The 23909-nt window shown below is 49.3% G+C and overlaps 2 protein-coding genes and 3 non-coding genes across 7 annotated transcripts; all 5 read left to right on the top strand.

The window, feature by feature from the left end:
- Nucleotides 1-274: 274 nt before the first annotated feature.
- On the top strand, nt 275-8850 carry vps37a (VPS37A subunit of ESCRT-I). 2 transcript variants are annotated; one of them, XM_062483917.1, is made up of 13 exons: nt 275-498; nt 4400-4482; nt 5033-5107; nt 5266-5383; nt 5607-5707; nt 6090-6279; nt 6510-6580; nt 6768-6895; nt 7085-7143; nt 7231-7299; nt 7670-7813; nt 8094-8217; nt 8507-8850. In XM_062483917.1, exons 1-12 carry the CDS (start codon nt 427-429, stop codon nt 8172-8174), a joined length of 1191 nt encoding a protein of 396 aa, XP_062339901.1. In that variant the 5' UTR covers nt 275-426; the 3' UTR covers nt 8175-8217; nt 8507-8850. The 2 variants fall into 2 exon arrangements, with proteins under 2 accessions (XP_062339901.1, XP_062339902.1); XM_062483918.1 differs by lacking the exon at nt 275-498 and having other exon boundaries at nt 3996-4482.
- Nucleotides 1892-2107, top strand: LOC134039106 (small nucleolar RNA U3). The gene has a single exon (XR_009932741.1). It is a non-coding gene; the product is annotated as a small nucleolar RNA U3 (small nucleolar RNA).
- On the top strand, nt 2558-2773 carry LOC134039112 (small nucleolar RNA U3). Its single transcript, XR_009932746.1, has one exon. It is a non-coding gene; the product is annotated as a small nucleolar RNA U3 (small nucleolar RNA).
- LOC134039111 (small nucleolar RNA U3) lies at nt 3196-3411 on the top strand. The gene has a single exon (XR_009932745.1). It is a non-coding gene; the product is annotated as a small nucleolar RNA U3 (small nucleolar RNA).
- Nucleotides 8851-9083: 233 nt separating the features above from the next.
- Nucleotides 9084-17933, top strand: LOC134038508 (myotubularin-related protein 7-like). Of its 2 annotated transcripts, none has more exons than XM_062483915.1 (14): nt 9084-9276; nt 10182-10304; nt 10538-10700; nt 10818-10975; nt 11505-11633; nt 11823-11957; nt 12128-12260; nt 12396-12505; nt 12916-13041; nt 13375-13424; nt 14622-14822; nt 14973-15107; nt 15570-15733; nt 16374-17933. In XM_062483915.1, the coding sequence occupies exons 3-14, from the start codon at nt 10550-10552 to the stop codon at nt 16532-16534; spliced, it is 1653 nt and encodes a 550-aa protein (XP_062339899.1). In that variant the 5' UTR covers nt 9084-9276; nt 10182-10304; nt 10538-10549; the 3' UTR covers nt 16535-17933. The 2 variants fall into 2 exon arrangements, with proteins under 2 accessions (XP_062339899.1, XP_062339898.1); XM_062483914.1 differs by having other exon boundaries at nt 9086-9419.
- Nucleotides 17934-23909: the final 5976 nt, after the last annotated feature.

Raw genomic sequence — 23909 nt, 5'->3', positions numbered from 1 at the left:
CTACCTCCAGAGACTTTTTTGAAGGATTACATGTTATTTCATTGAATGCTGTAGCTACATTCCTATCGGTAATTTATATTTAAGATTTATTATGTTCATTGAACATTCCATACAACTTACCTATTTGAACCTTGTTTAGTGTGTCATTATAACGGACAGAATGCAAATGAAATAGTGTTGATTGCATGATTAAAACATTTTTGTTTGAACTTGATTACCTGAGTGGGCGGAATCTTAACTCACGGTAATGATGAGGGCTGCATCATTCACGAATTAGGTCAACTGGCCGAGTAAAGCGAGCTCTAGAGTTGTGATCGATTTTTTCGTTAGCTCTAAATATATTGCGAGCTAATTGTCAAGTCTTTTATCCACTTCATACATTTTTTTACAGATTGATTGCTCTATACGTTTTTAGATTGCAAACAAATGAAACGTCCAAATAAGTTGTTAGCAAACATGTTTTCTCGTCAATGGGGAAAGCGGAATCATTTTGTAGCGGTAAGTTCAACGACTGTTCTATAGCTAGCTAGAGCTAGGCTGCTAGCTCTAGAAGGTGCTTTCATGTCAGTGTAGATTATGTGACACTTATGTGAATGTTAAGTAAGAATATACAAATTCATAGTATAAAGATGAATGTCATTGTCAATTCGTTATACTTTTGGGTAGGAGTGCTTCGCCCTGTCAACGGGTGAGCTAGTTTGCTAGTTCTAGCTACTTTGCTTAACCGCTACAGAACGTATTAGTAGCAGGGACTCAAGGCCTCCGTACTTCCCTGCTCTCACACTTTGCCAACCGCCAACCTCTTTATTCAGAAAAATGTCCAACTTGACTTATAATAATTTGGATAGAGAAGTTTGTTGTAATTTTTGGCCCCCAATTCATTATCTTGGCTAACTTAATTTGATAAAATGGGTTAAATGACCTTATCGTATAAATTAGTCTTTGGCAGAAAAGTAGGCTAACTACTGAACTAGACCAATACTAGACTATACAGCAGTTGGGACTGGGTTTTACATCAATTTCTGGCTTGTTACTACAGTAGTGATGCAATACTTTTCAGTTATGTCGTTGTTTCATGAATAGTTCATGCCAAGAAATTATGAGTTAATCGTAAACATTTTACGATGTATTATGACATCGCACAACAAAGTAGCCTTATACTTTCAATGACAGCCACTCCTGGCGGAACTAAAGTGTGTAGTAATAGTTTCAGTGTGTAAATACTCGACGTACCAGTGCGCTCTTGTAACAGTCCCCCACCTACTCTCCACATGCTTGCATGTGACACATTTCAGTGCCTTTTTGTACGTTCCTGTGTTTCACTACCTGTTGCTGACTCGAATGTGTATGAATGGATATGTACTCATCTCACATCATTTCATTGATTGTGTTAGCCGTGTTTATAATTTATCGCACTAAAAGCTAGCGAGGTGTCATCGTGTGCATTAATGATCAAGTAGCCCATGCCATGAACACAAGCCTTATATTGAGTCAGATTTCTCTTATATTTTATATGTACATATATTTAGTGTGTCAACCAACAAACATATCAAGGTTCGCTTGTTCGTGTTACAGTATAATAACATGGTTTTGCTACAAGAACGTTGACAACACTACACAAGCTCATCAAGTTAACATAACTGAACTCATGTTCCTCCCATCGAAACGCTGACGCTTAGGTTTCCATCAGCAATGTATTGTGGGTACTAGAAATAATTTAGAATAATACATATTTGATGTCCAGTACGCTGTATTGGGTTACTTTTATTCACACGGTTAGGATTGTACAGTCAAGCTGTACTTGAATGCTTAGTTTAATATTTTGGTTTGTCACCGTCAGTGTGAATGACTTCGGTTTAAATGCCGTCCCCCTCTCGCCTGTATATACGTTAAGACTATACTTTCAGGGATCATTTCTATAGTTCTTGACTTGCGAAATGTGTTTCTAAAGTGTTTGGTCTCGCTATCCACGATGATGAGATGCGATATTCCCTTCTGAGCGCGAAGCGGGCTTAGAGTAATGATTCAGTTCATACGCTTTCTGCCATTGATGACCGTTCTTTGCTTCCTCGTGGAGCATTGAGGGAGGGAATATGATCAGAGTGGTAGTCCTTAAATTGTTAAATAATAATATTTGTAGTGGTGACTACATTGTTACAAAAGATGTTGTTGTGAGGTGGTAATACAAATACAAATTGAGCAATGCTTGAATGTGATTGGTCCATAGTACACGCAGATCGAAATAGTCAGCATAATGTTAATAAACAACGTTGACAATACTACACAAGCTCATCAAGTTAACGTGACTGAACTCTCATGTTCCTACCATCGAAACGTGCTGACGCTTAGGTTTCCATCAGCAATGTATTGTGGGTACTAGAAATCATTTAGAATAATACTTGATGTCCAGTACGCTGTTTTGGGTTAGTTTTATTTACACGGTTAGGTTTGTACAGTCAAGCTGTACCTGAATGCTTAGTTTAATGTTTTGGTTTGTCACCGTCAGTGTGAATGACTTCGGTTTAAATGCCGTCCCCCTCTCGCCTGTATATACGTTAAGACTATACTTTCAGGGATCATTTCTATAGTTCTTGACTTGCGAAATGTGTTTCTAAAGTGTTTGGTCTCGCTATCCACGATGATGAGATGCGATATTCCCTTCTGAGCGCGAAGCGGGCTTAGAGTAATGATTCAGTTCATACGCTTTCTGCCATTGATGACCGTTCTTTGCTTCCTCGTGGAGTATTGAGGGAGGGAATATGATCAGAGTGGTAGTCCTTAAATTGTTAAATAATAATATTGGTAGTGGTGATTATTTTATTAATAAAATTATTGTAGTGAGGCGGTAATACAAATACAAATTGAGCACCGCTTGAATGTGATTGGTCCGTAGTAGACGCAGTCAGCATAATGTAAATAAAGAACGTTGACAGAACTACACAAGCTCATCAAGTTAACACCATCGAAACGTGCTGACGCTTAGGTTTCCATCAGCAATGTATTGTGGGTACTAGAAATAATTTAGAATAATACATATTTGATGTCCAGTACGCTGTTTTGGGTTAGTTTTATTTACACGGTTAGGTTTGTACAGTCAAGCTGTACCCGAATGCTTAGTTTAATGTTTTGGTTTGTCACCGTCAGTGTGAATGACTTCGGTTTAAATGCCGTCCCCCTCTCGCCTGTAGATTCGTTAAGACTATACTTTCAGGGATCATTTCTATAGTTCTTGACTTGCGAATTGTGTTTCTAAAGTGTTTGGTCTCGCTATCCACGATGATGAGATGCGATATTCCCTTCTGAGCGCGAAGCGGGCTTAGAGTAATGATTCAGTTCATACGCTTTCTGCCATTGATGACCGTTCTTTGCTTCCTCGTGGAGCATTGAGGGAGGGAATATGATCAGAGTGGTTACACTGATGTTAATAAGAGATTGAGGTTAAAATTTAGTGATACGATGTTCAGTTTAATTTGTCAAAGGGCACGTACTGTGTTATTTTGTTAGTCAAGTGGGTTGCCTATAGAGTTGGTTCTTTGAAACTATCTAGAGTTGCGGTTTTATATACCGCAGGTATATATAAATATTTTGACATTAATACATTTTTCATACTTTTGTATGAAACAGCGGCCCATAGGTTGAGAATCGTTGGCCTAGACATTTGTGCACGTTTTAGGTTTTTGAGTGTCACAATCCGCCCTTTTTTCACTGAACATACTGTTCGTACATGGTGTGTGCATGTCCCAAACGGAACTATGCGTGACATCAGAAAAATGTGCAATTACCTTTGAACTGTTGGGAGAGGAATATTGGAATTAGATTCTTAGATGATTGGAACTATTTTATCTTAATTATTCGTTCGAATCTTTATTGAAATATTTTGTGTTTTTAAACATTGTCTTCTGTACGTTTTAAAACGTCGTATATGTAATGTGAACGTGTTAAATCCCTGTCTTGTGTACTTTGTGTTTTTACGTTGGATGACGTAGTACACAAACGACTTAATCAGGCTCGTGCCCACAAACACAGAGCTTGTTTTCTTCCTAATGTCCGTGTGTGCTCGGTAGTTCTTAGCTAAGCCTTCCACGAATGACACTGCTATATTTGGATATGTGCCTCTTTATCCAAGACGACATCGTTAATTTACATTCACATGAAGAATATGTAATTGTTTTGTAACGTAGAAAAGCGAATGCTTGAACAAGCTAGTAAGAGTGAACAAGCTAGCCATCTATTGCTACCCCAAAATCTCAGTGTGTTTTTTTTGTTTAGTTTTTTGTGGACGCGTTTCTTTTGTTAAGGCTCCATAGCTAGCGCTGACTTGCTCTTAAATTAGCGGAGCCATTGAGTTTAGTTTGTGCCAAGCCAGAAGAGGATGAACTGGCTTTTCTCCTCATCCAAGGGCTCCGGACCTTCCCCACCTATCAACAGCCTACAGCAACAGAGACAGCGACAGATCGAGAGCCTGAAAACTGCCCACTCCAGGTACCCATGTCAGTTAGCTAGCGCCGCTAACACACTCTTGAACGTCATGTTGCAAGCTAACTTGGTCCTTGACTGGTTGGTAAGCTATAGAGTCAGTTTAGATTGCATGCTAGCAAGCTATCAGTAACAAGGGAGCTATCAACGTAATTCGCTTGATGCTATGTTAGCTTGTTGACGTTAGTGAGTCACTGTGGCCACTCACAGGAACACTGTCGAACAACGGGAGTAGATTCTCACCTTAAAGTATTATCATTGTTTACTAGAAGGAGAACGGAGCGAATGCTCCCTGTGGATAATATACAAACCTTTTAGCAAACTCCCGTTCGTCAGGATCTCATTTAGCAGTAGCTGTAGTGTTGTTGATGTTGAGATTGACATAGTATGACTGCTCTGTCCTTCCTCGCAATACGTTTTCCCTAATAGGTTCTACTAGGTGTACAGATGTCATTGTGTGGGCTTATCATGGTGACATTAGACAGACGCCACACGGACAGTTGACTGTAGAAGAGTAAATGTGTGTTTTTCTGAATGCGTCTGTGTGCTTCCACAGCCTAACAGAGATCCAGAAAGATGTGGAATACAGAATACCTTTCACGGTCAACAACTCCACCATTAGTGTCAACATGTGAGTCCTTGCTTGCGTCTATCTGTCCTAAACACAGCCACCTGTTTACAGGATGGGCTTACTCCCTGAGTGCTGGTGAAGCTGTTGACTCCTCTCTAAACATTAACAGCCTGGCTTGAGTGTTTATCTTGACCGACCGCTGTCCTCCCCCCCTGCAGACTGCTGCCCCCCCAGTTCCCCCAGGAGAAGCCCGTGGTGAGTGTGTACCCCCCAGTGGGGCACCACCTTGTGGACAGCAACAATGGCACCTTAGTCTCCAGCCCCGCCATCGTCAACGTAAGTCTCCTCCACGCTGCCAGCGCTGTTCCTCTGATACCGTGTCTCTACGCATGCGTACACACATCACACATACACACTCAGACACATGCACACACACAGCAAGCTGTATCACAGGCTGAACTTCATAGCCTCCATACCCTCACAGAGAAGCTATATTAGTTGTTTTGTGTTTTTTTTTTTACTGCTGATGACGTGTGTGTGTGTGTGTGTGTGTGTGTAGTTTGGAATGCACTCTGACCTGGGGAAGGTGGTACAGAGTGTTCTGGATGAGTTCTGGAAGAGTCCACCTGTCCTGATGTCTGGCACCTCCGGCTTCCAGTAGTGAGTACCTGTCACATGACTACACACTCGTCATGTGACCTTACTTCATCACAAAGGGAAATTCACGAATCACAAGAAACACCATCAAATCCAAGCATGAGATCTGAGATTGGAGGAAGGGACCAGAGACAAAGACCAGCTTCAACGCTGCTATGAGTGTCTGGAGAATATAACTTACAATATCACCTTCATCCTCTCCTTCCTCTTCATCCTCTCCTTGTTTCTCCTCCTCTCCTCCAACTCCTCCTCTCCTCCTCGTCTCCTCCTCCAACTCCTCCTCTCCTTCTCCTCTCCTCCTCGTCTCCTCCTCCAACTCCTCCTCTCCTTCTCCTCTCCTCCTCGTCTCCTCCTCCAACTCCTCCTCCTCCTCTCCCGTCTGCAGTAGCATGTACAAGCCGTCAGCCATGCCACCCTACCCCCCCCAGGGGTACCACTATGGCCCCCGCCCCCCTGGGGGTGCCCCCCCGTCCCACCCGGGCCTGGAGCCCCCCCACGGCCCTCCCAGAGCAGCGGCCCCCGCTTACGGCCTCATCACAGACCTGCCCCTCCCCGTCCCCACGGCCGAGCACCAGGTACACACACACACACACACACACACACACACACACACTCTCTGTGATGTAAACACATGCTCAGGTCAAAGTATACTCCACAGGAGGTGTCTGATGTTCAAGACCATAACACCACCGCATCTCCGCATCTCTCCTCGCTCTCGCTCTCTCTCTCTCTGCCTTTCTCTCTCTCCTCTCTCTGCCTCTCTCTCTCTGCCTCTTCTGCTCCTCTCTTGCCCCGTCTCCTGCAGGCTGGGATGAATGGCCACATGTACAGGATGCCTGAGATCCCAGAGTCGTTTCCTGAGCTGGTGGAGATGAGGTACAGCCTGCCTCAGAATCACCACATGCTGCCGGGCTGACACTCTGGAGTCTGACCTGTCCTAACCATGTCCCTCTGTGTCCTGGGGTGTGTGTCCTGGTGTGGTGTGTGTGTGTGTCCTGGTGTGTGTGTCCTGGTGTGTGTCCTGGTGTGTGTGTGTCCTGGTGTGTGTGTGTGTGTGTGTCAGTGTGCCCCAGCTGAAGGAGCTGAGTGAGCAGGAGGACTTGCTGCTGGAGCTGTTTGTGTGTCTGCCGCAGCTTAAACAGATCACCTCCGACAAGGAGCAGCTGGTCACCAGCATCGTAGACATGGCCAGTGAGTACCTCACTTCCTGTTTCTTCACCATCACTTCCTGCTTCCCTGATCATGTGATCCTGATCATGGATCCTGATCTGCAGCGCTATACTAACAGCAGCGCTGTCCTCAGAGCCGGCTCAAGCCTCTTTCTGTTTCACTTTAGCTCAGGCTAGACACAATAATGTGTGCCGTGTTCTCTGGTTCCAGAGAAGAACCTGCACCTGGAGCCCCAGCTGGAGGGGAAGAGGCAGGAGATGCTCTTCAAGGTGAGGTGGACACGCCCACACAGGAACTAGTCAGGGTCACATGACAGTACAAACAGGAAGTAGACTCACTGATGTTGTTGTTGACAGTATGAACAGCTGACCCAGATGAAGTCAGCCTTCGAGACCAAGATGCAGAGGCAGCATGAGCTCAGTGAGGTGAGAGGCGCCATGCACACTTCCTGTTCCTCTTACTCGTCCTGGTCCTGTAGTAGCCCCCTCCAACCTCTCCCCCTCAGGCTACACCCCCCTCCAACCTCTCCCCCTCAGGCTACACCCCCCTCCAACCTCTCCCCCTCAGGCTACACCCCCCTCCAACCTCTCCCCCTCAGGCTACACCCCCCTCCAACCTCTCCCCCTCAGGCTACACCCCCCTCCAACCTCTCCCCCTCAGGCTACACCCCCCTCCAACCTCTCCCCCTCAGGCTACACCCCCCTCCAACCTCTCCCCCTCAGGCTACACCCCCCTCCAACCTCTCCCCCTCAGGCTACACCCCCCTCCAACCTCTCCCCCCTCCCCCCTCTGCAGGGCTGCAGTCTGAGCGCCCTGCAGGCCAGGCTGAAGGTGGCAGCTCACCAGGCAGAGGAGGAGTCGGAGGAAACGGCAGAGAACTTCCTGGAAGGGAGAACAGAGATAGACGACTTCCTGTCCAGCTTCATGGAGAAGAGAACGGTAGGAGGGAGGGAAAGAGAGAGAGGAAGGGAGAGGGAAGGAGGGAAAGAGAGAGGGAGGGAGGAAGAGAAGGAGAGAGGGAGGGAGATAAGGAGGTAGGGGAGAGGGAGAGAGAATAAAGTTTGATGTGAACAAAATGTAACATTTCCTCATCCTCCTTTCTCTCCTCTTCCTCCCCCCCACTTCTCTTCTCCTTCTCTCTCTTCCTCCCCCCCCTCTCTTCTTCTTCTCTCTCTTCCTCCCCCACTTCTCTTCTCCTTCTCTCTCCCCTCCTCCTCAGCTCTGCCACAGCAGACGGGCCAAAGAAGAGAAGCTGCAGCAGTCCATCAACACACACGGACAGTTCCCTAGCAACCCCTAGGCCCCGCCTACCAGCCCTGCCCCTCACTAATGGTTTTATAAAGGTAAACAAAGATACGAAATATCTATATAAAGTTACTGTCTTAGGTTGATGGAATGTTTTTTTTCAATGGTTAACACATTCAGTATTTCTAGAAGTATTCCTAAAATGTTGATATTGGTGATTTCTACCCCACCTCCTCTCCTTCCCTCCCTAACGCCCTCTCTCCCTCCTTCCCTCCCCCTCCCCTCCTCCCCTCCCCCTCCTCTCCCCTCCCCCTCCTCCCCTCCCCCTCCTCTCCCCTCCCCCTCCTCCCCTCCCCCTCCTCCCCTCCCCCTCCTCCCCTCCCTCAGGTTTGGAGTGTGTGCCAGAGAGAAGAGTCTGAGGAGAGCTGCTTGTGTTCCTGCCCGACACACAAACATCAGCCGGTGTTCAGATGTGAAGTGTAACCAGACTCGGCCTGAACTCAATTCAGTATACAGTTTCCTATGATGATGATGATGATGATGATGTGCTTGGATTTGTATTGACTTGAATAAGGAATAAGGAGAACTACTCTTTGCTGCCCAACACTCTACACACAAACAATGGATACTGTATTTAAATAATGTTGATAATAGGCTTTCTAATAATCAAAGACACACCTTGTATTATATGTTATTTAATTTGTTTAGGTGAATTAAAACCGTTTAGAATACGTCTGTGGATTTACCTTTTTTTGACCTGTCTTGAGAATTTTGTTTAGAGAAGAATTATAGTATAAACATGAAATTGTAAACAGTAACAGTTACGCAGGCAACACAATTATTGGTCACTAATATTAGTCATACCGGAGGTTTTGTATAATTTATAATAGACGGTTACGGTTCGAAACACTTGCTCATCTCCGGTCAGTCGCGTTGCTGCCTGTAACAACACAGCGTGTGCGCAGGCGCTGTTGGCGAGTAATCCTCGCGAGTAGGATCCGTGTGTCTGCCGCTGCCGCTGAACCGGAGAGGGTGCATGGAGGAACGTTCTTCTGTTTGTCAACGCGGATGTGTATGGAGAGAATCCATGGCGATCTACCTGCGAGCCCGCATCCAAGTCTCGACCTCTAGCCAACGCGCACAGGAGAACCATAGATGTGCGTTTTTATTCTGATGTTGCAAAATAGCCCGACGTTATTTTAGAGTCAAAGAATCTGATAGGTTGTCTTGTCGGCTTATTTCTCGTCGCGCACCATTTTGACCGGATATTTCTATGATGGAGCACATTCGGACACCGAAGGTGAGCGTGATCGAGCCTGGTTTTCTGTTTCCGTGTGTCTGTCATGTTGACAGCATCGTTTCTCACATCACCGTGTTCCTTATCCCCGTCGCTGGTGTTAAGCCACAGTCTGCCACAGTCCTCCAGGGTCGCCCCGGTAACAATACAGCCACAGAGCCAGCGCGTGCCACACTAGCCATCATCTCCACATTCTGTGTATCCGTCACCTCAGTCCGAATCTGGGGAATTAACCAGTAAAAACGTGGGACGTACGCACCCATTCAGTTCTCTGGTTCTAAATCGTTACGCTGGCCACCTCTTCCTTAAATACGGTCGCGATAACCGGGGCTACGTGATGTGTCATTGTGTCCGTGTTCGGGGCCTGCAGCAGATGGCACGTTCCCGGTTTCCCCGTAGGCCCCGCTAAGGAGTAGTCGGGTCCACACAGTGTGCATGAAGGTCTTTCCTGGTTCAAAAACAGGACCAAGCCCACAAGCAGTTCTTCAACGGGGATTTTACAAATGACCTTCAGTCTGCTCTCACCTCCCAATGTGAAACAATGATAGTTACTTAATTCCCATCATGAGTCATTATTTGAAACGTGACATGGTGTCTGAACTGCTTGGGGGGAGGGGGGGGGGGGGGACCGTGGTGTGTTCCACGTTCAAGTCTCAGTCGCAGAGTTCTAGCCTACTCCCTGTCTTGTGTTCCGTGGATCAGGGTTCCACTCCCTGTCCTGTGTTCCGTCTCCCCTCCTCCCACGTTCTGCCTTGTGTTCCCCAGGTGGAGAACGTGCGTCTGGTGGACCGCTCCACCCCCAGGAAGGCGGGCGTGGGCACGCTGTACCTCTCCGCCACGCACACCATCTTCGTAGAGAACAACCCAGAGACGCGCAGGGAGACCTGGGTAAGCAGGAAGTGAGAGCAGGCCGACTGGTCGAGCCACTTCCTCCTGGCTCGAGTTCCTGTGGTTCCTGAACCTACTTCCTGTTAGTGTCCGTGCATGGGGAGATAAATACAGTCCTGTTTATCCCCTGCGTGTCACAGCTAGTCCGCCTCCCTCTTGATTGACAGCTGAGTGATGGGTATCAGTAGGTTAAATGGGTGGGACTTCCTGTGTGCGTGTTGATTGATTGACAGGTGCTGCACAGCATGGTGGCTAGTGTGGAAAGACCGCCCACCACGCCGACAGGAAGTCAGCTGGTGATCCGGTGTAAGAACTTCCTGATCTATCATCTGCTGGTGCCTCAGGAGAGAGACTGCATGGACCTCCACGTCTCCCTCACACGCCTCTCACGGCCAGGTAGGACCAATCACACGCCTCGAATAACCAGGAAATACACTCCCACAGCCAATCACACGCTTCAAACAACCAAGAAGGACAAACAGCCAATAACGTGTGAGCGTGTGTGTTCTCCAGAGAAGTATGCCGATCTGTACTGCCTGTCGTTCAACCCCAGCTTGAACAAGCAGGAGAGGGAAGAGTCCTGGGACTTCCTGGACGTGATGGAAGACTACAGGCACATGGGCGTGCCTAACAACCTCTGGGTTACCACGGCAGCCAACAGCGAATACAGGGTGAGCGTTCTCAGGAATGCAGGAATGTTCACCTGTAGTGAGGTGGAGTGTGGCTCTGAGAGGGCTGTTGTAGGTGCATGAACAGAAGGGGGTTCTGGGAAGTCTTGTAGATGAGGGTTTGGTGTCTGGGGGTTCCCTGTCTAGATTGACATTTCAGAGCTGGCGATGCTGTCCTCTGTGAGGTGAATAATGTTCTTAACACAACTTTGCCCCTTTATCTGCTCCCACCACTCATCCTCTCCTTCCTTCTCCCCTCTCCTCTCTCTTCCTCCCTCTCCCCCCCGTCCTCTTCCTCCTCCCTCCCCCCTCTCCTCCCTCTGCCTCCTCCCACCCCTCTGCTCACCACTCCCTCCCCCCTCTCCTCCCTCTGCCTCCTCCCACCCCTCTGCTCACCACTCCCTCCCCCCTCTCCTCCCTCTGCCTCCTCCCACCCCTCTGCTCACCACTCCCTCCCCCCTCTCCTCCCTCTGCCTCCTCCCACCCCTCTGCTCACCACTCCCTCCCCCCTCTCCTCCCTCTTTCTCCCCAGGTGTGTGACACCTACCCTGCCGAGCTCTTTGTGCCCAGGTCGGCCACGCCCTCCGTCATCGTGGGCAGCTCGAAGTTCCGCAGTCGTGGTCGTTTCCCCGCGCTGACCTACTTCCATCAGGACACGCTGGTGAGATCAGACACAGCTAGTCCTAGCCAAGCCCAACTAATGGGGGTTCCTGCTATCCGATAGGCCACTTTTTGTCCCGTATTTCATAGAGACAAAGTTGGCAACTCTAGAGACGTGTTGACATCCTCCTAAAGCGAGCCTATCAGCAGGTCATGGTTTGACCTTTCACCTCTGACCCCGTCCCTCCAGGCTGCTATCTGCCGCTGCAGCCAGCCGCTATCTGGCTTTAGCGGCCGTTGCCAGGACGACGAGCAGATGCTGCAAGCTATCATGAAATCCAACCCAGGAAGTGATGTCATCTATGTGGTCGACACCAGACCAAAGGTCAGAGGTCAACACACACACACACACCTCACATTTACCAACCATATACACACACACTCTCACAAATTCACAAATCATACACAGACCAATGCACACCCACCACATGCTTTTCAACCACACACACACACAGAGCCACATTGTGTATCCCTGACGTGTGTGTGTGTGAGCAGCTGAATGCGATGGCTAACCGTGCGGCAGGGAAAGGCTATGAGAACGAAGACCACTACACCAACATCAAGCTGCACTTCATCGGCATCGAGAACATCCACGTCATGAGAAACAGCCAGCAGAAGATCATCGATGGTAAACTGCTGTTTCACCTCTGGAGTTTCTTCAACTCAGCATGTTTGTTTTCTAATCTTATCTGTGGTGTGTATGCATGTGTGTGTGTGTCCATGTGTGTATACATATATATACACACGTGTGTGTGCTCTCCAGTGGGTGAGCTGCGGACTCCTTCTATGGGAGACTTCCTGTGGGGTCTGGAGAGCTCTGGTTGGCTCAAACACATCAAGGCAGTGCTTGACGCTGGGGTCTTCATCGCAAAGGTGAGACACACACACACACACTTGTTTCTATGGAGCGCTTACACATGTAGCATGCTCTTATGGTTCTTCCCATTGGCACTTATTTGCTTTTCACAATGTTTGCTTCATGTTTTGGCTACCTGCAATGTTTGGGGCTATCTCGTTGTTATGATCAGTGACCTATGCACTTTTGTAAAGGTTTCTCTTGGAAGTCGCTTTGGATAAAAGCGTCTGCTAAATGAATACATGTAAATGTAGCAGTTTTTGCTCAATCTGCTTCTATCTATTTGTGTGTGTGTGTGTGTGTGTGTGTGTGTGTGTGTGTGTGTGTGTGTGTGTGTGTGTGTGTGTGTGTGTGTGTGTGTGTGTGTGTGTGTGTGTGTGTGTGTGTGTGTGTGTGTGTGTGTGTGTGTGTGTGTGTGTGTGTGTAGGCGGTAGCAGATGAGGGGGTGAGTGTGCTGGTTCACTGTTCTGACGGCTGGGACAGGACAGCCCAGGCCTGCTCTGTAGCGAGCATTCTGCTAGACCCATACTACAGGACCATCAAGGGGCTCATGGTGAGAACACACACACACACAGCTAATACACCCAAACACACAGCTAATACACCCAAACACACAGCTAATACACACACACACAGCTAATACACCCAAACACACAGCTAATACACCCAAACACACAGCTAATACACACACACACAGCTAATACACCCAAACACACAGCTAATACACCCAAACACACAGCTAATACACCCACACACACAGCTAATACACCCAAACACACAGCTAATACACCCAAACACACAGCTAATACACCCAAACACACAGCTAATACACCCACAGTTGACTTAAGTGTATGAGCTGGGCTGACGCCGGCCCTCCTCCCTGCAGGTGCTGATAGAGAGAGACTGGATCTCCTTCGGGCACAAGTTCTCCCACAGGTCAGTAGGTGGGAGTCAGGTGGCTGAGTGGTGAGGGAGTCGGGCTAGTAATCCGAAGGTAGCCAGTTCGATTCTCGGTCATGCCAACTGACGTTGTGTCCTTGGGCAAGGCACTTCACCCTACTTGCCTCGGGGGAATGTCCCTGTACTTACTGTAAGTCGCTCTGGATAAGAGCGTCTGCTAAATGACTAAATGTAGATGACATTTTGGGACAGGTCAAGTTCAGTTTGGGACGGTTAATTTAGCACTTCGGGACGGTACTATGAGGGAAGAAGTTAGTGGTGAGCAATAGAGTACAGTAGAGTTTAGTAGAGTCCTCAACAAGTACACATCAATGATGCAAACCTATTTTTTAAACAAAAATCACAAATATCTTTTCAACCTTTTAAATATTTTTTTCGAAAATCTTTTTAAAACCTTTTGAAACTTTTTGAAGAAAATCTTTTTCAAGCTTTCGAAACTCTTTTCAAAACCCTTTAGAAACTTTTTTTCCAAAAACCTTTTCTCAGTGAGGCCTGACCGCGCCGCTCTGATCTGGTCCTGACGAGCCTGTTACATAATTTGAAATTGCCCTTTTAGACTTATGTTGTTGACTGTAACTTCAATAGTTTCTACACTGTGAAGAGGAACTGTAAAAGATGTGTGTGTTAGTCAGGGGTGAGTGTGTGAGAGAGAGAATGTTCAATGAATCAAGCCACACGTGATGGACACATGTGGTCATACTAAATAAGCGTGTAAGATCCAGGACATGGCAGAGTGTGTGTGACACGTGTGTGTGCCGTCACCTTTGTCCTTGCTGACATTTAATAAAAGATTCAGTATCAGTAAACATCAGGCACTCCACTTCTCTACACACACACACACACACACACACATACACACACACACACACACACACCACAACAAGTAGTACCACAGCCGTAACAAGAAGAGGTACATTAAAATACTTTTCACTCCTCTTGGCAATCCACCTACCGAAACCTCTAATAAATAATCTAAACCTGCAATAATAATTCCTAACCTATACGAGCTACTATACTTACCAGACAATATACTGTATATAATATAAATAAGAGTTAGCATTAACAAAGGAGAATATCCTAATCTTAGAATAACAACTTTGCCTCCCCATATCCTCAGGTGAGAAATACCTGATACCTGAGGACATCAAGTAAGGCTTGTCCCCTCCTCCTCAGGTGCAGCCACCTGGAGGGTGATCTCAGGGAGGTGTCCCCTGTCATGGATCAGTTCCTGGAGTGTGTGTGGCAGTTGTCGGAGCAGTTCCCCTGCGCCTTCGAGTTCAACGAGCACTTCCTGATCCAGATCCACACACAGGTGTACTCCTGTCAGTACGGCTCCTTCCTGGGGAACAGCCAGAAGGAGAGGAGGGACTTGAGGTGTGTGTGTGTGTGTGTGTGTGTGTGTGTGGGGGGGGTCATGTGTGTGTATGAGAGAGGTGAGGATGGGTCACAGGGGTGAGTATTCAGTACATTGACCTGATCGCCTCTTACACATATGTGTGTGTGTGTATCTGTGTGTGTGTGCAGACTTAGAGAGAGGAGCCACTCAGTGTGGATTCAGCTGTGGAGAGATCGTGCAGAGTACCTGAACCCTCTTTACAGAGCCGACCACAGCCAGACCCAGGGAGTCCTGCGCCCCAACACCACCCCCTACTGCTTCAAGTGAGTCCCTAGCCCCCAACTCCACCCCCTACTGCTTCAAGTGAGTCCCTAGCCCCCAACTCCACCCCCTACTGCTTCAAGTGAGTCCCTAGCCCCCAACTCCACCCCCTACTGCTTCAAGTGAGTCCCTACACCCCAACTCCACCCCCTACTGCTTGTTGTAAAGCAGGGGTGTCGAATCCTGGTCCTCAGGGGCCGCTGTCCTGTACGTTTTAGACATTTCCCTGATCCAGCACACCTGATTCAAATGAATGACGGAATGATCAGGCTTCTGCTGAGCTTGATCATGATCCATTCATTTGAATCAGGTGTGTTGGATCAGGGAAACGTCTAAAACATACAGGACACCGGGCCCTGAGGACCAGGATTCGACACCCCTGTTGTAAGGGGTGTGGAGGGATGGAGACAGACATTGAAGGAGAAAAACTGACCGAATGTGTATTGTACTTCCTGTCCTGACAGGATGTGGAAAGGGATGTACAACCGGTCAGAGAAGGCAGCTCCGCCCCGCCAGTCTCCCAGCGAATGTCTGACGGCCATGAGGGAGGAGTCTCAGCAGCTGGAGCAGGAACTGGCCAATCACCAGGAGGTACCGCGAGGGACCGCCCACTCTGGCTCCAAACAAGGCATACAGACACGCCGCCCTCACAGAAACCCTCCAATGAGAACCCTTCTTTCTGAGATTGCTTAATGCTCAAATTGAGACGTCATAGAATTATACATAAAAATTTAAATAAATCATTACATTAGTACATTTAACTACTTCATAACTTGACTTGCTTTAATCATAAGAGGTGGAACCTTAGTCACAGAAAAACCCTCCACTGAATTGAGGTCTCAAAGAGAAGTGATCCATTGACATGTCAATACAACAATGTATTCAAATGTATTTAGAAACAGAATATATCAACATAATTTATCATGGCAGTGAAACAGTAGCTCTGGTAGTCCTTCTCCACAGTCTCAGAAAGGTAAGCACAGTAACAGGTAGTCCTTCTCCACAGTCACAGAAAGGTAACCACAGTAACAGGTAGTCCTTCTCCACAGTCACAGAAAGGTAACCACAGTAACAGGTAGTCCTTCTCCACAGTCTCAGAAAGGTAACCACAGTAACAGGTAGTCCTTCTCCACAGTCACAGAAAGGTAACCACAGTAACAGGTAGTCCTTCTCCACAGTCACAGAAAGGTAACCACAGTAACATGATGCTGTGTTCACCACACGACTGGAACTTACAACTGACCGTTATTTTCCGTTCCTCTTCCCAGAGGATAGCAGCCCTGATGATGAGACACACACAGGAGGAGAGGGGGAGGAAGGAGGAGGAGAGGGGGAGGAAGGAGGAGGAGAGGAAGGAGAAGGAGAGGAAGGAGGAGGAGAGGGGGAGGGAGGAGGAGGAGAGGGGGAGGGAGGAGGAGGAGAGGAGTGAAACCCCTGAGGAAGACATTGGATGTTGTCTTCCTCCTCCCTCTGACCAGCCAATCACCACCCTCCCTCAGGACACCAGCCCCTCCCCCCTCTCACCTGACCACGCCCACCCAGGGTTGATCTTGCCCCCGGAGCAGGTCCGGATCCAAGGTCACAACCCCGACGACCTCTGGGCTTGTAGCGACCCGGAGTCGGGCGTGGCCAACCTCAGCTCCTCCTCCTCCGGATGTGATTTCGCCAAGGACCCCGACTCTGATGAGGCTGCCCTGTACAGAGCTAGGACCCAGACTGCTTCCTCCACTGCCTGAGTGAAAGGCAGCTTAGGACCCAGCCTTCTACACCTCGTTGCCTGACTGGAAATGACAGTTGAACGACAGTTGATGAAAGGACATGTCAAAATCCCAAGTAAGCCTCGTTACCTAGACAACAAGTCAGCTGTGAAGTGACAGTTTGGAGCCCCTGGGCTGTGTTTTAATTTATTTAATATTTAAACTGAAGTGGACCAATAAGAATGGATCATTTTAGCATAGTTTTATCGACCTGTCAGAGCACAGCCTTGTAGACCACCCAGACACACTGATCCTGGATCAGATTCACTCTTCTTGAATAGAGACCCGAACAACTGCAAATGAAAACCCAGAACTGTCCAGAGACCAGCCGCTGGGGACATCTCTAGACCCACAGGGCAACCTAACGCACCCGCAAGAGGACGGAGACGGACACTTTCTGTCACACAGGAAGTCAGCCCTCAGATGGTGGTGGGTATCTGAGTGACTTTACTAGAACAAAACGTCCACTCCTCAGTTTGTTTACAGAGAACGGCATATACTTTATAAGTGCAATATTTTTAAGTTTTCATGTCTTTTAGGATGTTCCTTTTTTGTTTTCCAAGTACCGTGTGCTGTTTTTTAAAAGGTCGTAGGACTCGCAGAGTTGTATGATAGCATTATATTAGTATTTATCTCTGTAGATCAGTTGGGTGTGCTGGAGAAGCTGTAGGTTGCTGAGCTGTAGCTCAGAGGAGGTTCACTGCTCCTTATAGCAACAACATGGAGGAACAGGATTTATGTAGTGAAGAGAACACACACACACACAAACTCTCTTTCTCTCACTCTCTCTCCCCGATCTCTCTCTCTCCTCTCTCTTTCATACTACTAAGTGTCACCAAGTATTTTCTTCTCAATTCCTGGACTGTCTGAATTGTTTGAAAATGCTATTTTCTTTCTCCATTCCAAGGAGGGATTCCTAAACTGATTAGACTAGATTATTGAGATTAAGATTCAGCGGACATCAACACGTCTATCCCTTTCACTGTTGTGTTTTCCATGTAGGTTGTGTTTGAAATAGTGTATGTATGCATTGTCGTAAATGATCCATTTAAATAAACTGCACTCAACGTTTTCAGGTAAAATATTTGCGAAAGTCAACTGCTCAACTAGTACTTGCTTTCTACCTTTACGAACCAACTGCTTCTGTCAGCAAGACACCGTTTATCCACTAGATGGCGGCAGATACTTCAAAATTACGTGTTTGCACACTGGAATTGACTCCTTGCCTGTAAAAAGTTAAATCAAACTATTATAATGATTTTTTAGTCTTCTAAAATACTGCGCGACCTCTAATCTGGTTGATACATTTTTGAAGCAGTTTATTATCATTTTAAATACTGACCCTGACGTCACGTCTAAACAGGTGAACCGCGTGCGTAGCGGTTTAGAAACTGGTCTCGAGCGTGGACACTCAGGTAAGCTATCGCATTTCGACAAATCCACAGTTTTATCCGTTAATGTACACGAAAACATATTTGAGCATAAAGGAAGACGGTATCCAGTTCGAGGTTATCAACGTGTTTTCCGTCGTCAAATAAACCGGCGAACACGCTGAAACGGTTGGCCTCAGGTGAAGTAATTCAACGCTAGCTTCTAGTGTCACCATGTTGTACACCAAGATCACTTACTGTACCATAAGTGATTTGAAGAGTCGATTGGTTCTTGTTCCTTTAGTACATGATCTACGGCATGTCAAAACAGCCTCGGGGTGTTTATATAGCAGGCCGACAGCGGTGGTAGCAAGCCTTGGATTCAGCTTTCGCGATCAGCCAGTGTTATGTGGTTAACCTGACATCAGGTATGCAGCCCTAACACGCTGGACTCTTACTGTACGCTGACGTAAAACTGTGTGTGTGCAAAAATAGAGGGTGCAGAGAGAAACTAAGATTGTGTATGCAGAGGTGACGGTCGTGTGTGTGCAGCAGTGTTGGCCAACATCGTCCTTGTAACATGATGACAAAGCAGCGGTGCTCTGCTGTCCCCTGGTTGGTCCAGGAGAGAGATGCAGGATTACATAACCTGCCCACTGCACTTCTACTAGATTGATACAAGTGGCCGTGTGTGTGTGTGTGTGTGTGTGTGTGCGCGTGCGTTGTGTGTGGGGGTTGCTCACTTGGCTGCTGTTGGAGATGTCTCCTCTTGGCACACAGCCTCTTGGTAGTAGAGGAAAGGATAGGTGAAACACTGTTTCTCTCCCACGATCTGTAATCTCTCCCTGTCTCTCTCTCTCTGTGTCTCTCTCCCTGTCTCTCTGTCTGTTTCTCTCTCTCTTTCTACAGTAAGGAAGGAAGGATGTACAGATTGTATCTGTGTGTCCATGTGTAGAGGGCCTAACCCTCTTGCCCATAAGACTGCAGAAGTGTGTTTTTCTTGCTAAAGCTAATTCTGAATCCACCACCTGTCAGGTTGTGACAAGCCATCACTTTTAAACCTCTCCACACCTCTCCACACCTCTTCTCTCCACCCCTCCCTCTCTCCTCCTCCCCTCCCTCTCTCCTCCTCTCTCCACCCCTCCCTCTCTCCTCCCCTCCCTCCCTCTCTCCTTCCTCCCCTCCCTCTCTCCTTCCTCCCCTCCCTCTCTCCTCCTCTCTCCACCCATCCTTCTCTCCTCCCCTCCCCTCCCATTCTCCTCCCCTCCTTTATTGCCCAGGCTTGCCAACCACTGGTGCTTCTTATTACCTGGAGATGACGACTCAGTAGCCTAGTGAGCTCCACGGTGTTTACCCTACGACGCCTCACCTTAATCCCCATGGTCGTTACTGTGGTCACAATCTTGTAGCTAACCCGACAAGTCTGAACAAAACCCGCAGGACTTATTAACTGTGGTTGTGTTCTTGGGTATTCTACTTATAAAGGCTGCTGGTAATTCTAGATCAAAGAGGTGGGGGAGGGAGAGAGGTGGGGGAGGGAGAGAGGTGGGGGGAGAGAGGTGGGGGAGGGAGAGAGGTGGGGGAGAGAGAGGTGGGGAGGGAGAGAGGGGGAGGGAGAGAGGTGGGGGGAGAGAGGTAGGGGAGGGAGAGAGGTGGGGTAGGGAGAGAGGTGGGGGGAGAGAGGTGGGGGAGGGAGAGAGGTGGGGGGGGAGAGGTGGGGGAGGGAGAGAGGTGGGGGGGGAGAGGTGGGGAGAGAGAGGTGGGGGAGGGAGGTGGGGGGAGAGAGAGAGGTGGGGGAGGGAGAGAGGTGGGGGAGGGAGAGGTGGGGGAGGGAGGTGGGGGAGAGAGAGAGGTGGGGGAGGGAGAGAGAGGTGGGGGAGGGAGAGAGGTGGGGGAGGGAGAGAGGTGGGGGGGAGAGGTGGGGAGAGAGAGGTGGGGGAGGGAGGGAGGTGGGGAGGGAGAGAGGTGGGGGAGGGAGGTGGGGGAGGGAGAGAGGTGGGGGAGGGAGAGAGGTGGGGGGGGAGAGGTGGGGAGAGAGGTGGGGGAGGGAGAGAGGTGGGGGAGGGAGAGAGGTGGGGGAGGGAGGGGGAGGGAGAGAGGTGGGGGAGGGAGAGAGGTGGGGGAGGGAGGTGGGGGAGGGAGAGAGAGAGGTGGGGAGGGAGAGAGGTGGGGGAGGGAGAGAGAGAGGTGGGGGAGGGAGAGAGAGGTGGGGAGAGAGATGGGGAGGGGGGTGGGGAGGGAGAGAGGTGGGGGAGAGAGAGGTGGGGGAGGGAGGTGGGGGGAGAGAGGTGGGGGAGGGAGAGAGGTGGGGGGAGAGAGAGAGGTGGGGGAGGGAGGTGGGGGGAGAGAGGTGGGGGGAGAGGTGGGGGAGGGAGGGGGAGGGAGAGAGGTGGGGGAGGGAGGGAGGTGGGGGAGGAGAGAGAGAGGTGGGGAGGGAGAGAGGTGGGGGAGGGGGGTGGGGGAGGGAGAGAGAGGTGGGGGAGGGAGAGAGGTGGGGGAGGGAGAGAGTGGGGGAGGGAGAGAGGTGGGGAGGAGAGAGAGGAGGGGGAGAGAGGTGGGGGAGGAGGGGGAGGGAGAGAGGTGGGGGAGGAGAGAGGTGGGGGAGGGAGAGAGCAGAGGTGGGGGAGGGGGGTGGGGGAGGGAGAGAGAGAGAGAGGTGGGGGAGGGAGAGAGGTGGGGGAGGGAGAGAGAGAGGTGGGGGAGGGAGAGAGAGAGGTGGGGGAGGGAGAGAGGTGGGGGAGGGAGGTGGGGGAGGGAGAGAGAGAGGTGGGGGAGGGAGAGAGGTGGGGGAGGGAGAGAGGTGGGGGAGGGAGAGAGGTGGGGGAGGGGGGTGGGGGAGGGAGATCTCCTTTTCTGGTTTGAGTCACCGTTGTACTTCCTCCTGAGCGCCTGAGCTTGTTTAGTCTCTCAGTCTGACGAGAAGAGGTGTGTGTGTGTTGGAAACCATTAAAACCTCCAGAAGGCATTCCCTTCGTAATTGCTGGCACTGTGTGTGTGTGTGTGTGTGTGTTGACCTTTACACCCACACGCTCTGGGTATGCTGAGTACAGAGGTCAGCTGGAACGCCTAGGGACAGGTTGGTGACCATGGGACCTGCTCTTAGACTAGGTGGTCCTGTGTGTGTGTGTCTGGAATGTCTCTCCTGTCAGGGTACCAGGGCCCTGTGAATATTTAAGGCCCAGTAGAGACCGCACTGATAATGGTTGCGAATTGAGAGTTTATCAGAGACAGCTGGCCCCCCCCCCCCCCCCACACACACACACAGTTGTCACACACACTCACACCTTCTCCACAACAGTGATTTATGACACAGAGAGAAGAGGGTTGGAGTTTGTAGCTGTTGGACGCAGTCCGGAGACGACCTGCATCGTCTCACAGTGAAGGACTCTGTCGTGACCGCCATCTCGCTCTGCTCTATCTTCTACAACAGTCCTTTCTAGAACTTTCTACTGTTCTGTGTATCACTGAGGCTTCTGAATGTTCCCATTGTGACACATGGGGAGGGGAGAGGGCAGAGGAGAGGAGAGGAGAGGGGTTTGGCTGTGCTGAGTGCAGTTATTGATGATCAGGCAGTTTGTTCAAACTTCATACTGAAGGTTACAAACAATGCAGGAACAGTCACACATCTCTCTGTCTCTCCCACACGCACACACACACACACACACACACACACCCCGCCTACGCGTGCCCTTTGCCAGTTGTTTCCGAGTTTAACTTGGTGTATTTGAGCGTCTCCAGGGAGCCACCAGGATCCTCTCTGACGGTGTCGTCTCCCGGGCAAACCTTTCCTCAGGGTTCCCTGCAGGGAACGTGACGGGTTCTAATCCCTGCCTGTGTGTTCCGCTGCGGTTTCCACAGACCCCAGTGTTCTGAGGCCAGGGCAGCACGCTCCTCAACAAGCATCGCTTTCAAACCTTCTCTTTTTTTCGTCTTGTATGAAAATTCATCAGAATATCACTATTAATGCTAGCATGCCTGGACTGGAGAAAATGCTGTTTGGTTTAGATTCCAAATACTGTAATATACTCAGACTCTGCTTGGTTCCTATGAAACATTGCAAATTATTAAGCGTTGATGTTAACTTTGTTAAAACTTTCAGTGTGTTTGTGGTCGGTGAACTCCCTCCCTCTCCCCCTCAGCGACTTTTGATTGAGTGACAGTGAGTGGGCTCCCTCTGTGCATGGGGTGAATTGGCTGAGTAGATTACTCTGGTCTTCCTCTGTCACTGGTGAAGTGGCTGTGTGTGGTGGCTGTGTGTGTGTGTGGCTGTGTGTGTGGCTGTGTGTGTGTGTGGCTGTGTGTGGTGGCTGTGTGTGCTGGCTGTGTGTGTGGCTGTTGTGTGTGTGTGGCTGTGTGTGTGTGTGGCTGTGTGTGTGGCTGTGTGTGTGTGTGGCTGTGTGTGTGTGTGGCTGTGTGTGTGGCTGTGTGTGTGGCTGTGTGTGTGTGTGGCTGTGTGTGTGGCTGTGTGTGTGTGTGGCTGTGTGTGTGGCTGTGTGTGTGGCTGTGTGTGTGTGGCTGTGTGTGTGTGTGTGTGTGTGTGGCTGTGTGTGTGGCTGTGTGTGTGGCTGTGTGTGTGGCTGTGTGTGTGGCTGTGTGTGTGGCTGTGTGTGTGGCTGTGTGGTTCTGTGACAGGACTCCTCCATATCTGAGACATGCTGGGATCCTGTGGTTTAGAAGGATATTCTGGCATATCTACTCACCACCCCCTCTCATGTCTCCACTCCACTCCCTACCTCCTCTCTCTCTCTCTCTCTCTCTCTCTCTCTCTCTCTCTCTCTCTCTCTGTCTCTGTCTGTCTCTCTCTTTCTCCTTCCTTCTTACATCTCTTGCTCTCTCTCCTTCCTCCTGTCATCTTGGCTCTGTATGTTAGAGAGTGTGTGTGTGATTGCACACGTGTGTAGTAGTGTGTGTGTGAATGGTACCTGACCTCTTTTCCGTGAATAGTCATGGAGGTGACCCTAGTTTGCAGGTCAGGGTTCAGGGGTCACCCTCGTCCGGCTGACCCTGACAGCAGCATCACAGAAGAGCGTCTGTCTCTGGGGATGTCAGCAGTCTGGTGCCTGGAACTGACCCAACCTGTAATCTCTGCAGCCAGGGCTCTCCACTAGAGCTAAACTTTATGTAAATATGCCAGATATCATAGATTATTCTAATCTGGTTGGTCTCTCTCTCTCTCTCGCTCTCTCTCTCTCGCTCTCTCTCTCTCTCTCTCTCTCTCTCTCTCTCTCTCTCTCTCTCTCTCTCTCCTCTCTCCTCTCTCTCCCTGTCTTTCTGTGTGTGTGCAGGGGAGCATCATGCACATGCAGGATACACACACACATCCTTCTGTAAAAAAAAACTGTACTCCAACTTTACTCCAATCCAAACTTGCACTGTAGACCTTGAAGTGTGTGTGTGTGTGATAGGAATGGCTGCATGGTGCACAGTGAGGGGGGAAGGACACATTCCAGGGCTGCCACACACACACACACACACACACACACACTAGTTTCTGGTCCTGGTTACTGCAGTGCTGCTGTCTGGGCTGAGCCCAGCTCCATGGTGTTCTGAAGGGGAGGAGTGTTTCTCTCTCCCTGTCGCTCTCTTCCTCTCCCTCTCTCTCCCTCTCATTCTCTGTCTCCCTCCCTCTCTCTTTGCCACCCACCCACCCTCCCTCCCTTCTTCCTCGTCACTCTGT

The sequence above is a fragment of the Osmerus eperlanus genome, chromosome 18 (genome assembly GCF_963692335.1).
Source record: "Osmerus eperlanus chromosome 18, fOsmEpe2.1, whole genome shotgun sequence".
NCBI lineage: Eukaryota > Metazoa > Chordata > Actinopteri > Osmeriformes > Osmeridae > Osmerus > Osmerus eperlanus.
This window is presented reverse-complemented; position numbering and strand designations above follow the sequence as displayed.